Consider the following 11,924-nt stretch of genomic DNA (forward strand, 5'->3'; position numbering starts at 1 on the left):
TTTATCTCACCTACTCATCGTAATTAGTGATACAACATTTAGCAATTAATCACCCAATACTGGATATTTGTGCACTGAAAAGAAGAAGGAACAAAATAAAACAACAGATCTTGTCTCAGCTTTTTTGTACATTAAACAACTACTGCAAAATTTCAACAACTGCAACAAATTTCAAGAGACACAAACCAGAAATAATTCTTAACTATGGTGGACTATCATAAAGATACTTATGATACACCTGGGGACAAACTAAGCTCAGAAAACTGTTAACGACTGGATGAGAGACACATAAACTTCCAGACCATAAAAATGACTAAGCAAAGAAAGCAAGAGAGAGTTAAAATGAATATCCAATGAAGGACAACATATTTCACAGGAAATTGGCATTATAAAGAGGTTCAATTTTCCTCTTACAAATGACATATTTGAGAGTAACAGACATTTCCAGTGACTCAGAAAACAAATTTAATTGCCCCTTAGAATGAAGGAAAGCGTACAGGTTTTTTTTTTAAAGAAACTTTATTACAAATCTGTAGGTTTAAGAAAATAGCCCAAAATTGTCAAAGTAGTATGAAAAATGCTGTCATCCTATTCACAGTTACCAGTCTTCTCCAATAAACACAGCATACAAAAATTGATAGAAACCGTGGCAATTCTTTTCAGTGACACAAGTCAGATACTTGTAATTCTAAATCCCCTCCTGACAACTAAGATGCTGCTGGCAGCCCAAGGGAATCACTAAATTGCACTATTTTTGAAAACTGGAAGTTTGGATGAAAAGGCTATATACATATACACATACTGGATTTCATCACATGTACAGGTAACTCAGGGCAAACAAAACATGGCCCAGCACAATACTTAAAGTCTATAAAAACGTGGAAAGCCAGGGCACATGTGTATATGGTATTAAGTTATTCTCTATGCTCTGGTTCCCATTTTTCTTTTACATCTCAAACCTCGTAAAGACCAATTGTTTTGCACTCTCATTTACAGAAACAGCGAAGCTGATGTGTTGCTATACTGTCTTTTCAGACACAGAAAACGTTAGCTGCACTACACGCAGGCAGGTGATCTAAAAATGTAATTCAATTATATTACGTTCTAACTGCAAGTGGGATTTTTAGAAGACTGTAGAATTTACTGCAAGTGGCCTAACACCTTAAGCTCCTCTGAAAAACTGGGGCTAACATGGCATTTCTAATATCATTCACAGATAATTCTTAAAACGCAGGAATGAGGAAAGAACTGTCTGATACATGTTACATTCCTAAACTCAAGTATAGACTGCTTTAAAAAAAGCAGAAAGTTTGCTAGTATGCCATGGATTAAACCCAATCCCGCCCTACAAGTCTAACTCTGGATAACTGGCTGCAATGGTTGGAAGCTGCAGCACAGACCACCGGTAACCATATTCTCAGATCCTTTAGACTGCACAGGACCTAGATGCCCCAACTCGGAGCTGCAATGTAGAAGGGGCTTCAATGTAAGAAGTGTGAAGATTTTAAAGGAGCAGGATGAAACATTTCTGTTACAATACCTGCTCCAGGTACTGATATGATCTAAAAGGGCGGGGGAGAAAAAAAAACCAAACAACTCTGCAACTCTGTAATTTAACTCTTGTTTTTATCAGGTGCTTGAAGGTCCTTAGGCAAAGGACATCTGGGATTTCCTGTTGATCAATCCTCCTTTTGCCAACAGCAATTTGGAAGAAACCAGCATCATGTTAAAAAACTACTCAGTGCATTTCATTCATTTTGCTGTTTCAACTTAAGTTGAAAAGCTCAGAATCAAAGAGTTATTCAAAGAAAACTATGCTGCAGAAGAGCAATTAGAAATCAACAGTCTCTCATCACCAGAGCAAACAGGATGGAAGATGCAGAATTGAATTTACAGTAATTTCCTTCCCCATACAGACCAGATTAACCCTAGGTTAATCAGGGCTACCTGGAACACTTCTTAAAAGCCACCCGTTGGTAAGGAGGTTGTCTCATTCTCCTGCATTTTCTGAAAAGTTGATTTCTGAAACACTGTAATGAAACAGTCAAAAATCTTCATTCCAAAGAAGGAAAATAGTTCAGGTACATTCTTAGGCGTGAACCTTCAGGCTTGGGAAACGCTTTTCTAGATTGTCAGCAAGTGTCTGATCAGCCTCACGCAGAACCTCAAGGAAACTCTCCACCTGGAAATAAATTGCAAACACACACATGCACAAAAAGTAAAAAAAAAAAAAAAACCAAAAAAACAAAACAACCTCAAACAACTTGCATGGAACACAGAATTCTTATACTCGGTATAGGGGGTCTTTCTACTTCTATATCTTCCCACCAACAGCAGCCAGCAGCAGTCACTGCAAAGAATAATGGAAAATGCTCCACAGTAGATACCTCCCTCCTAAACCCCACAATTTCAGTTGGTCTAAATTTTGAAACATTATCGCCTTCCCAAAACTCTTATTTTATTGTTTAAATGTACACAAAGAAAAGCTCCCTATGAAAAATATTTAGAATAATTATTCTATAAAAATGTACAGGACAAATTTTCAGCTAGCATAAATTTGCAGACATCCATTCATTTCAGCACAGTTTGACCCTTATATCCGCTGATGATGTAGGCAAAGCTCTGGCTGAAGTAAGCCAGAGGAGACAGACAGGGTACGACTGTTTAGAATGGCATATTACTCCTGTTTGAGCAATTCTGTCCTACTTCTACATCTGATTCTGAAAGGTCTTGTCACCCATGTAGTATTTTTTCAGCTACGTTAAAGACCTTGTCAAACACTCACCGATGCGAAATATAGAGGTAAGAGGTTCTGAAACGCACAGGAACATGTCTGTTCATTTAGATGTCCCTGGTGTAGTCCTTCTAACGTATTTTCCTGGAAAACAAAATAAGAAATACAACTAGCATGTCACAAACAGCTGTCGAAAGAACAAACTCAAAATTGTGCACAGTGTCTACAGTATGCACTTCATTCTCAAAAATGGGTAAAACAACCAGAACTTACAGTTCTCAGAGAATGCCAGATGTAGCTAATACAAAAAGATGTGAAAGCTCATGCATCACAAGTCTCAATCTGAATGCTCCCATAATAAAAAAGTGCAGCTGAGAGAAGTAGTCTATATACTGATATTCTTTCTTTTCCTTAAATAAATTGGTTTTCATTCAAAAGAAATGGCAACATACACCTAGAGAATTTACCATACAGAATCCTGGCCCTGAAGGCGCACACCTCAAAAACCCTGTGTCCCTGCCATTTAACACACATGCTGCCACTCACCTTCTGATTGATTCTCTAATAAATTTCCAGTATGCAACTTCACTTGCACAGAAAAATGCCCACATTCATAGTAACGTCTTTTTTCTTACCTACCATGCAGAAACCCCTCTTAGAATTTTGTTTATTCTTACCTTGGTCAGTTCTTGAAGCATATTGGAAAGTAATTCACAGCAAATATCCTTCAAAATTTTTAAATGGAAATCTTCCTCATTTACATCGGCCCTTCCAGTCTCTCCTTGTTCAGACTCCTTTGAGTTATCAACAGATCTCCTCCCACAGCCCTCCATGTATTGTAAGATACGAATCAAGCTCCCAATCAGAGGCATATCTAATATAAAGTAACAAGAAAATGGAAGTTTAACACTGAAAATTTTTCCCCATCCTTTCAAGGCATTAGAATTTTGAAACACACCACAAGATTTTATACAAAAGCTACAGGAATCTATATTTTGACAGTGTTCTGTTTCGTCATTCAAAGACTGTTTTAAAGAAGCAAGTGGAAGTGTAATGGAAAACCAAAACCATTTTTTCTGCAAGCTACCTATATCTATAAAAAGTATATACCAGGGGTAAGGAATATGAGAAGGAAAATGTCTCTAGTAGTAACTCAGAGAGGCTAGTATGTTAAATTTGCATCCAGATAATCCTATCTGATGAACCAAACCAACACATCTTTTTGTGAAGAAAAAAAACCCCCAAAACAAACCAACAAAACAAAAGAAAACAGAAAAAAGCACGACTTGCTTTTCCTCATCTTGGTATATTCTTGTTCTGTCTGTGAAGCAAACATAGCAGACAGCACGGACAAAATAGAGGCCAATACAGTCTTCTGCTCCTGCACAATAATCGGTGGATCGTCTGGCTGGCAAAGTTCATGGCAAACGAGGTCATAAAGCAAACTCCAAGTCTCTTTTCCTCCATCAGGAGCCTGCACTTGAGAAAGAAAGAAAGAGAACCCACCAACCCAACAAATTTAATCTAGGTACAGGAATTATTTTTCTCCCCATTAAATATCTGATGATCTAGAAGTTACTACCATTCTTGGTCCCACTGTATGTAGCAATTCAAGTGTCTTACCAATAGCCTGAATACCCTCATCCACTGTAGTCAGGAGCTGCAAAATATGCATATAAACATCAAGTCCTTCTGGATTATCTGATCTGCACGGACCAAACGAAAAAACAAAGACAAATTAAAGAACTGATTACTGAGTTTATATTCTGTGTGTTTTGGACACACAGAAGACTATCAGCAACCACTGCCATTCTCTCTGCTAACAAACTAGTTGACTCATTTCAAATTATAACTACAGGAAAACGTATTCTAGTGATCTGTCAAACTATGCAGCTCCCAGTGAAATCAAGATGTCCACACACAGGCCTTAACAAGGAGTCTCCCCAGCCATGAAACCAAAAAGAAATCTCACATACCGGACTTGCTTGGCTGCTTCAAGTATACAGGGCACAATCTTAAAATCTGGAAGTTCTTCAGGGGAATCATCTACAGATGGTCCCACAGACCGACAAGTGCCATTTTTAATCCAGTTTAACATTAGCTCTTCATCCAGATCAAAGAGTTTGTCCACTACTTCACCTACTTTTACCAGCAATTCAACTGCACAAGAAAGAATGTATACATTTCAACAAAAATAAAAACCAAGAGCAAAAATTAGCTCACAACATGCTAATATATAGAAGTATTCAGAGTAAATTCAGTGCTGAAATATATTAGTTTTGTTCACGACCTACTCATGATGTTTAATTCCTTTTTGCTGCATAGCTCAGGTGAAGAGCTTGATAAACAGGAATTCTATGAAAGATCACTGACACTTTCTACCTTATCATGCCATTTATGAAGCAGGAACTTGATTCTGCAAAGAGACTTCATGTTCCTGAAAAGCTGCAACTTCTGCTTCTGAAGTAAAACTTTTCCAAGATTTGTCCCTAAATATGCAGGTTTCTGCTAATCTTACACCTGCCAATCTGCATTTTACTTAAGTAGATCTGTGATTTCAATTGGATGGAGCAGGACTTCTGAGGATTGTCGTTAAAAAACCACAACCAAATTGAAAAAGTTAAATTATTAGGATTCCTAGACAAATGATAACTGCTGTTACAATTGAGTTGGACACAAAACATAAATGCTATTCAAAGTATTTTCATTATTAGGTGCTTAGTGTGGTTTCTGCTAAATTAGTCCCAAGATTGATTTGTGTACCACTGGCTGCATACCCAAAGGCTGTGCAGTATTCAGCTGCCATTCTGTGCTGGTTTTGGCTGGGATAGAGTTAATTTTCTTCATAGTAGCTGGTATGGGGCTGTGCTTTGGATTTGTGCTGAAAACAGTGTTGATAACACAGGGATGTTTTCGTTACTGCTGAGCAGTGCTTACACAGAGTCAAGGCCTCTTCTGCTTCTCAGCCCACCCCACCAGCGAGGAGGCTGGGGGGCACAAGGAGTTGGGAGGGGACACAGCTGGGACAGCTGACCCCAACTGACCCAAGGGATATCCCAGACCGTAAGTCGTCATGCTCAGCATATAAACCTGGGGAAGAAGGAGGAAGGGGGGGACGTTTGGAGTTACGGCATTTGTCTTCCCAAGTAACAGTTACACGTGATGCAGCCCTGCTGTCCTGGAGATGGCTGAACACCTGCCTGCTGATGGGAAGTGGTGAATGAATTCCATGCTTTGCTTTGCTTCCGTGCATGGCTTTTGCTTTACTTATTAAACTGCTTTATCTCAGCCCATGAGTTTTCTCACTTTTACTCTTCTGATTCTCTCCCCCATCCCACCAGAAGGGGAATGAGCAAGCAGCTGTGCGGTGCTCAGTTGCTGGCTGAGGTTAAACCACGACACATTCAGAGTAACTGAATCATTCCTCCAGTTCACATTCCACAAGTATGGTAGTTTAAAAAAAATGGAAAATACCTATCTGATTTGAAAAAAAGAATTTAAATGAGGTTTTGTTTCAACGATCAAAAATGACACATGTATATCCCTGAATGAGCACTATGTCATTTCCTTTACTGTGCCAAATAACAATTTCTTCTATTAGACTTATTTTGATTCCCCCCCAGAGCTTTCTTCTTCCTCTATGGGTGCTTTTCTGGTTGTTTTTTTATATATTTATAAACCTGCAAAGGCAGGACAAGTTTATTTTGGTGTCCTTTAAATTCATGAGGTTTACTTTACTTTAAAGAAATTCTGTACTCCCAGTTGAAAATATTTGTCTTTGAAATTGCATACTTAAGTTCTTTTTTTTTTTTTCTGCAAACACCCACTAACTCCCAGCTTGTTTTGGCAACTTACCATTTGTAGAGCTGGACATGATAAAGCAAACACAGTCATACACAGAAGGGTTCTCTCGGATTCTCTCAACCCAGACATTGGCCACCTCAGGCTGGGAGAGGCAAGTTAACAACAACCTAGAAAAGAATTACCCATTTAACAAATTACAAGCCAATTCATTCATTTTAGCTGTACAAGTGTAAATCCAAAATAATGAGAATGACGTGACAGAAACAGAAATACAGCTCACAGCAAATAGATTCCAGAACAATGTGGAAATGATAAAAGGATAGGATGAGAGGATAATAAAATAGTGAGCCCACTTGTCAACTTTCTTCCCAGGCAACTACACTAATAATGCATTGATTTCTGAGATATCCTACCTGCTTGTTTCCAGAAGAGTTGGGGAGTCTGAATCACACAAACGTTGCAATAACACTTGGCTTTAAGGAGGAAATGTAAGATAAAAGTTAATAAAAATCTATCTTTGTTTAAAAAAAAAAAAGTTATAAAAAGGTTCATTCCATAGCTGCAGCCATGTTTTAGATTAAAACCAGCTTTTCCTGACTGTGCATGCATTTCCAGTGTTCAAGATTGCCAAACTTAGAAATTAAAGATTCAAGAACTTGACTGGTGATTAAAAACAAAAATAAATAGCGGTCTGTATCCTTTTTTTTTTCCCTTCACTGAACACTTGCCACACAAATACAGTCAGCCAAAAAGGTGTGAATGAAGATGAGGCATGGCAGGCAAACTTAATTCCTTCTGTAACATGTATTTCACGATTGTGAGCTCAGAAAAGCAGTACTCATGCATGTATAAAGCACATATACACTTACCCAAGATTCTCATCTTTACTGATGGACATGCATATGTCTTGGAAACAGGCCATATTTCCTAATATTCCCACACAGATTTCCTGAGAAGTCAAAACACAGTATAATGAAGCAACTGCAACGCAGTTCACGATATTACTTCCACAGCCATAAGACAAAAGTAAGAGAGGTTCAAAGACATTTTTCAGTTTGATTTCCACGTTCTTATGACCCACCAATTTCAAGACAGAGATACATATTTTTCTACAGGATGCTATTAGACTAGCTTAAAAAATACTCATGACAGGTACTACTCAGATATTTAGGTGTTAAGGTGTTCCATAAAAGCAAATACATCTTGAAATCAACTTTGCTTGCATATTCTATGTACACCATTTTGAAGCTAACCTGGCATCCCTATTATTAAAGCAATAAAGAGTCCTAAGAATAAAAATATTACCACATAAGTGCAACCCTCACAGATATTCACTTCCTCCCATAAGAAAAAGGTCTTAATACAAGCTTCCGGCAAAGCCCATTTTCTGATTGCAGAGATAAAAAAACAAACCCAACACCCAACCAAAAGCAGTGCAACCCATTAGAATATTCATGCCTAGACAATCATTAAAAGGATGCACATTTCTATACAGGGGACCACAAAAGCTCTGAAGTACCTGTGGGTGACTGGTGCTAACACAGAATGTCCTTGGGATCATTCATTTTCAGCAATTTAAAGTTGGATATCAACTCTCACCACTCAAGGTTATCTTCTTAATTATTAACATGCTATTACCTCTGCTAAATTACAGCTGACGCTCCAGCAGACCCTATTTCAAGAAAGTAGCTGCAATGACCAATTCGCACTCGCTTCCAAATTTTGGCTGTACTTTCAAAACACAAAGTACTGAACTTTCAAAGCCCTACATGCCTCTACTCATCTCCTGAAGTAAAGTGTCTGGTAACTTCAGAGAAAAGGGAGTTGTACCAAGACTGAACACCTTTGAAAACCCTATCTTAAATCCTATAGTACACTGTGTAATACAAGCTGCAACACAATGACATCAAAAGAAAGGGAGAAAAAAAAACGTATTAAGTATTGGTGTCTAACAGTTCCTAACCTCCAAGATTACTTTTTGTATTGGGTTTGCGCGGCAAGGTTTTGGTAGTGGGGGGGCTACAGGGGTGGCTTCTATGAGAAGCTGCTAGAAGCTTCCCCTATGTCCGACAGAGCCAATGCCAGCCAGCTCCAAGATGGACCTGCTGCTGGCCAAGGCTGAGCCCATCAGCAACAGTGGCACCACCTCTGGGATAACATATTTAAGACAGGGAAAAAGTTGCTGCAGAACAGAAACTGCAGCTGGAGAGAGGAGTGAGAACATGTGAGAGAAACAACCCTGCAGGCACCTTTGCAAGGTCAGTGAAGAAGGAGGGGGAGGAGGTGCTCCAGGTGCCAGAGCAGAGATTCCCCTGCAGCCCGTGGGGAAGACCATGGTGAGGCAGGCTGTCCCCCTGCAGCCCAGGGAGGTCCATAGTGGAGAAGATATCCGCCTGCAGCCCGGGGAGGACCCCACGCCGGAGCAGGTGGATGCCAAAAGGAGGCTGTGATCCCGTGGGAAGCCCGCACTGAAGCAGGCTCCTGGCAGGACCTGTGGCCCCATGGAGTGAGGAGCCCACACTGGAGCAGGTTTGCTGGCAGGCCTTGTGACCCTGTGGAAGGGACCCACGCTGGAGCAGTCTGTGCCTGAAGGACTGCACCCCATAGAAGGAACCCACGCTGAAGCAGTTTGTGAAGAACTGCAGCCCATGGGAAGGACTCATGTTGGAGAAGTGTGTGCAGAACTGTCTCCCGTAGGAGGGACCCCATGCTGGAGCAGGGGAAGAGAGTGAGGAGGAAGGAGCGGCAGAGACGTGTGATGAACTGACCACAACCCCATTCCCTGTTCACCTGTGCTGCTGGGCGGGGAGGAGGTAGAGAATTTGGGAGTGAAGCTGTGTCTGGGAAGAAGGGAGGGGTGGGGGGAATGTGTTTTAAGATTTGGTTTTATTTCTCATTACCCTACTCTGATTTGATTGGTAATAAATTAAATTAATTTCCCCAGGTCGAGTCTGTTTTGCCCGTGATGGTAATTGGTGAGTGATCTCTCCCTGCCCTTATCTCGACCCACGAGCCTCTCGTTGTATTTTCTCTCCCCTGACCAGTTGAGGAGCGGAGTGATAGAGTGGCTTGGTGGGCACCTGGCATGCAGCCAGGGTCAACCCATGCCACTTTTCTAGGTCTGACTTAAAAAATTCATGACGATTTCTGCTCAGTAATCATGAAATGAATCATGAAAAAAAGGTCAGTCTTCACAGGTTTTTATAACAAGCCTTATAACTACATTTGATAAACTTAGTCCTTCATCAGTAATGACATATATCAGCTTCAGCATCGCTGAAATACTGATTAGACCGTATTAAAAACACTGCACAAAAGCATTTTAAACTTTGATTTTGCATTTTCTCCTTGTTTCCCTAGTGTATTCAAACATGCAATGGGAGGAGGAGGGAGATAGGTGCAAATGCATGTACAGAGCTATTTACTATTGCTATTAATATGGGACAGCTTTTTGACAGCCCATACTTACTGTAAGGCGAGGGCATTTTGACTTGGCAAAAACTCCCATGAATATATCAGGGGCGTTGAACTCCTGAAGAAATAAAGCAACATCCTGTGGAGAAAGTGAATGGATAAGTAAATGGACTTCTACAATTTCCAAATGCAAAATCAAACCTTTTCTCACAGCACAAGGACTCAGTCGAAGAGATGTCAAACTCACTACACGAGATCAGTTATTTCCTAACAGTTAATACCAATAATCCTTGCTTTTCAATGCGAGAAGATCAGCAAGCCCCTGTGGTGATTCAGGATGCCAGTGATTTGCTATACAATGAGCCAAATCACATTTAGTTTCTTTTGCTCTCTCTCAACAGAGGGTCAGAGGCGTTAAGTCAGAATTCAGCAAGTATCATGTTTTCAGACAGTGACATCACCCAGACATACAAAAAGAAACAAGGGAAGGGATTACCATTAGCACTTGATCAGACCATACAGAAGAGGAAACCTCCTCCTCATTTTACCACATTAAGCCACAAAATTAGTTCTCTATTTGGGAGTAAAGGACACATCTTCCATGTTTATTTTAAACATCTAAACAAAGAGCCACAGAATAACATAATAATTAAACCAAAAAAAAAATCTCTTACTTGAGAATTTGTTCCAGCATTTGAGAATGTTGGGAAAAAGATCAAAAAGCTACATTACATTGCCATTGTGAGCGTGTAGCTAAACTTTAAAAGGTTGTTATCTACCAGAGAAAACTACGCTTACCAGCAGGATGCATTACAATTGCTAGAGGGAAAAAAGCCTGTTTAGAGATGACATCAGTATTATCTCCGTAATCAAACTGCTGAAGATACAGGCTATGCACCTGGGTTAATTTCAGCTACAGCTAAGGCGCTATCTTCTAATAACTCTGAGCTTCAGTTCAACCCCTGCACATAATACTGAAAGCCAACAGGTGTGAATATGGTCCCATTTATGCCAGCTGACCCTAAAAACCAGCACCACAGGATCCATTAGACACCTGGAGGAAAGGTCGGGCAGACCACCTTGTTTCTTTCACATCCGCACACAGCTCTGCTTTACATCCTCAAACAGCAGCACAGAGCCCAGCAGCTAGGACACAACAAAAGCTCTGCTTTTGCAAACCAGTGCTGGGCTTAAGAGAGCACACAACTTACTTGCTCGTCTTGAAAAGCAGCCTTCGTGATGAGCCTGCTTGATGCCGATTCACCACACCTGCCCTGCCTAATGACTCACAGCGTGCTGCCAGCCAAACCAGAGAATAATCAACACCGTCGAAATCAGAAAGCTGACCGAGCCCACATAATTCTGTGCCTTCTCCTGCTTCCAGAAGGCTTCTGACCGCACACCGAGGGCAGAAGCCAGCCGTAGCTGTGGACCACCCTTGAGGTCTGACCGCCGCCCATCGCTCCTACCTCGTCCATCGACATGTCCCACACTTTGCAAATGTCATTCTCCATCTCTTCATCCAGCTCCGTCTGGATTCCCCCGGGACTCACGGTGGGCTCCGTCTTCTCGGGGCTAATGACCTGAGGGAAAACGGGGGTGGGGGCGCACACGGGGGGACGGCGGTACGTGAGCTACGAGCAGACGACAGAGACACGCCATGAAACATTAACAACGACCCATCGCTTCAGTCACGGCGCAAAAAACCCCCACACAACCAGGAAACCGGCGTGTCGTGTGTGTGTGTCCCGGTAACGGTCGCACCGCACCCGCCAGGCGCTGACCGTTACCAGGCCCGCCGGCCTCTTCCCTCACGGCGCCCCCGCTCCCCCAGGCCCGCACCTCGATGAGGCGGGTGAGGATGCTGAACAGCCAGTGCTTGCTGTACACCGTGTTCCCCACCGCGTCGCCCTCCTCCTCCTCCGCCTCGCTGGAGGGCGGCGAGGGGTTACGGTCCATGGCGGCCCGCCAC

The 11,924-nt window shown here is 41.5% G+C and overlaps 1 protein-coding gene across 1 annotated transcript; it reads right to left on the reverse strand.

The window, feature by feature from the left end:
- Nucleotides 1-525: 525 nt before the first annotated feature.
- Nucleotides 526-11,917, reverse strand: SAAL1 (serum amyloid A-like 1). The gene is made up of 12 exons (XM_010563849.1): nt 11,795-11,917; nt 11,422-11,535; nt 10,008-10,091; nt 7,408-7,487; nt 6,952-7,011; nt 6,590-6,705; nt 4,711-4,894; nt 4,358-4,440; nt 4,025-4,213; nt 3,412-3,608; nt 2,786-2,878; nt 526-2,182 (listed from the first exon to the last, which is right to left on the reverse strand). The coding sequence occupies exons 1-12, from the start codon at nt 11,909-11,911 to the stop codon at nt 2,090-2,092; spliced, it is 1,410 nt and encodes a 469-aa protein (XP_010562151.1). The 5' UTR covers nt 11,912-11,917; the 3' UTR covers nt 526-2,089.
- Nucleotides 11,918-11,924: the final 7 nt, after the last annotated feature.

This window comes from Haliaeetus leucocephalus, unplaced genomic scaffold (genome assembly GCF_000737465.1).
Source record: "Haliaeetus leucocephalus isolate CR32 unplaced genomic scaffold, Haliaeetus_leucocephalus-4.0 Scaffold173, whole genome shotgun sequence".
NCBI classification, from domain to species: domain Eukaryota; kingdom Metazoa; phylum Chordata; class Aves; order Accipitriformes; family Accipitridae; genus Haliaeetus; species Haliaeetus leucocephalus.

Excerpts from the sequence above, each read along its gene's own strand:
- SAAL1 (XM_010563849.1), bottom strand. The coding sequence starts at position 11,911 with ATGGACCGTAACCCCTCGCCGCCCTCCAGCGAGGCGGAGGAGGAGGAG. Across the intron at positions 6,706-6,951 it reads ACTCTTCTGGAAACAAGCAG|GTTGTTGTTAACTTGCCTCT; the intron begins GTAGGATATCTC and ends ATTCTTTTCTAG. Across the intron at positions 4,214-4,357 it reads TGAGGGTATTCAGGCTATTG|TGCAGGCTCCTGATGGAGGA; the intron begins GTAAGACACTTG and ends TTCTTTCTCAAG.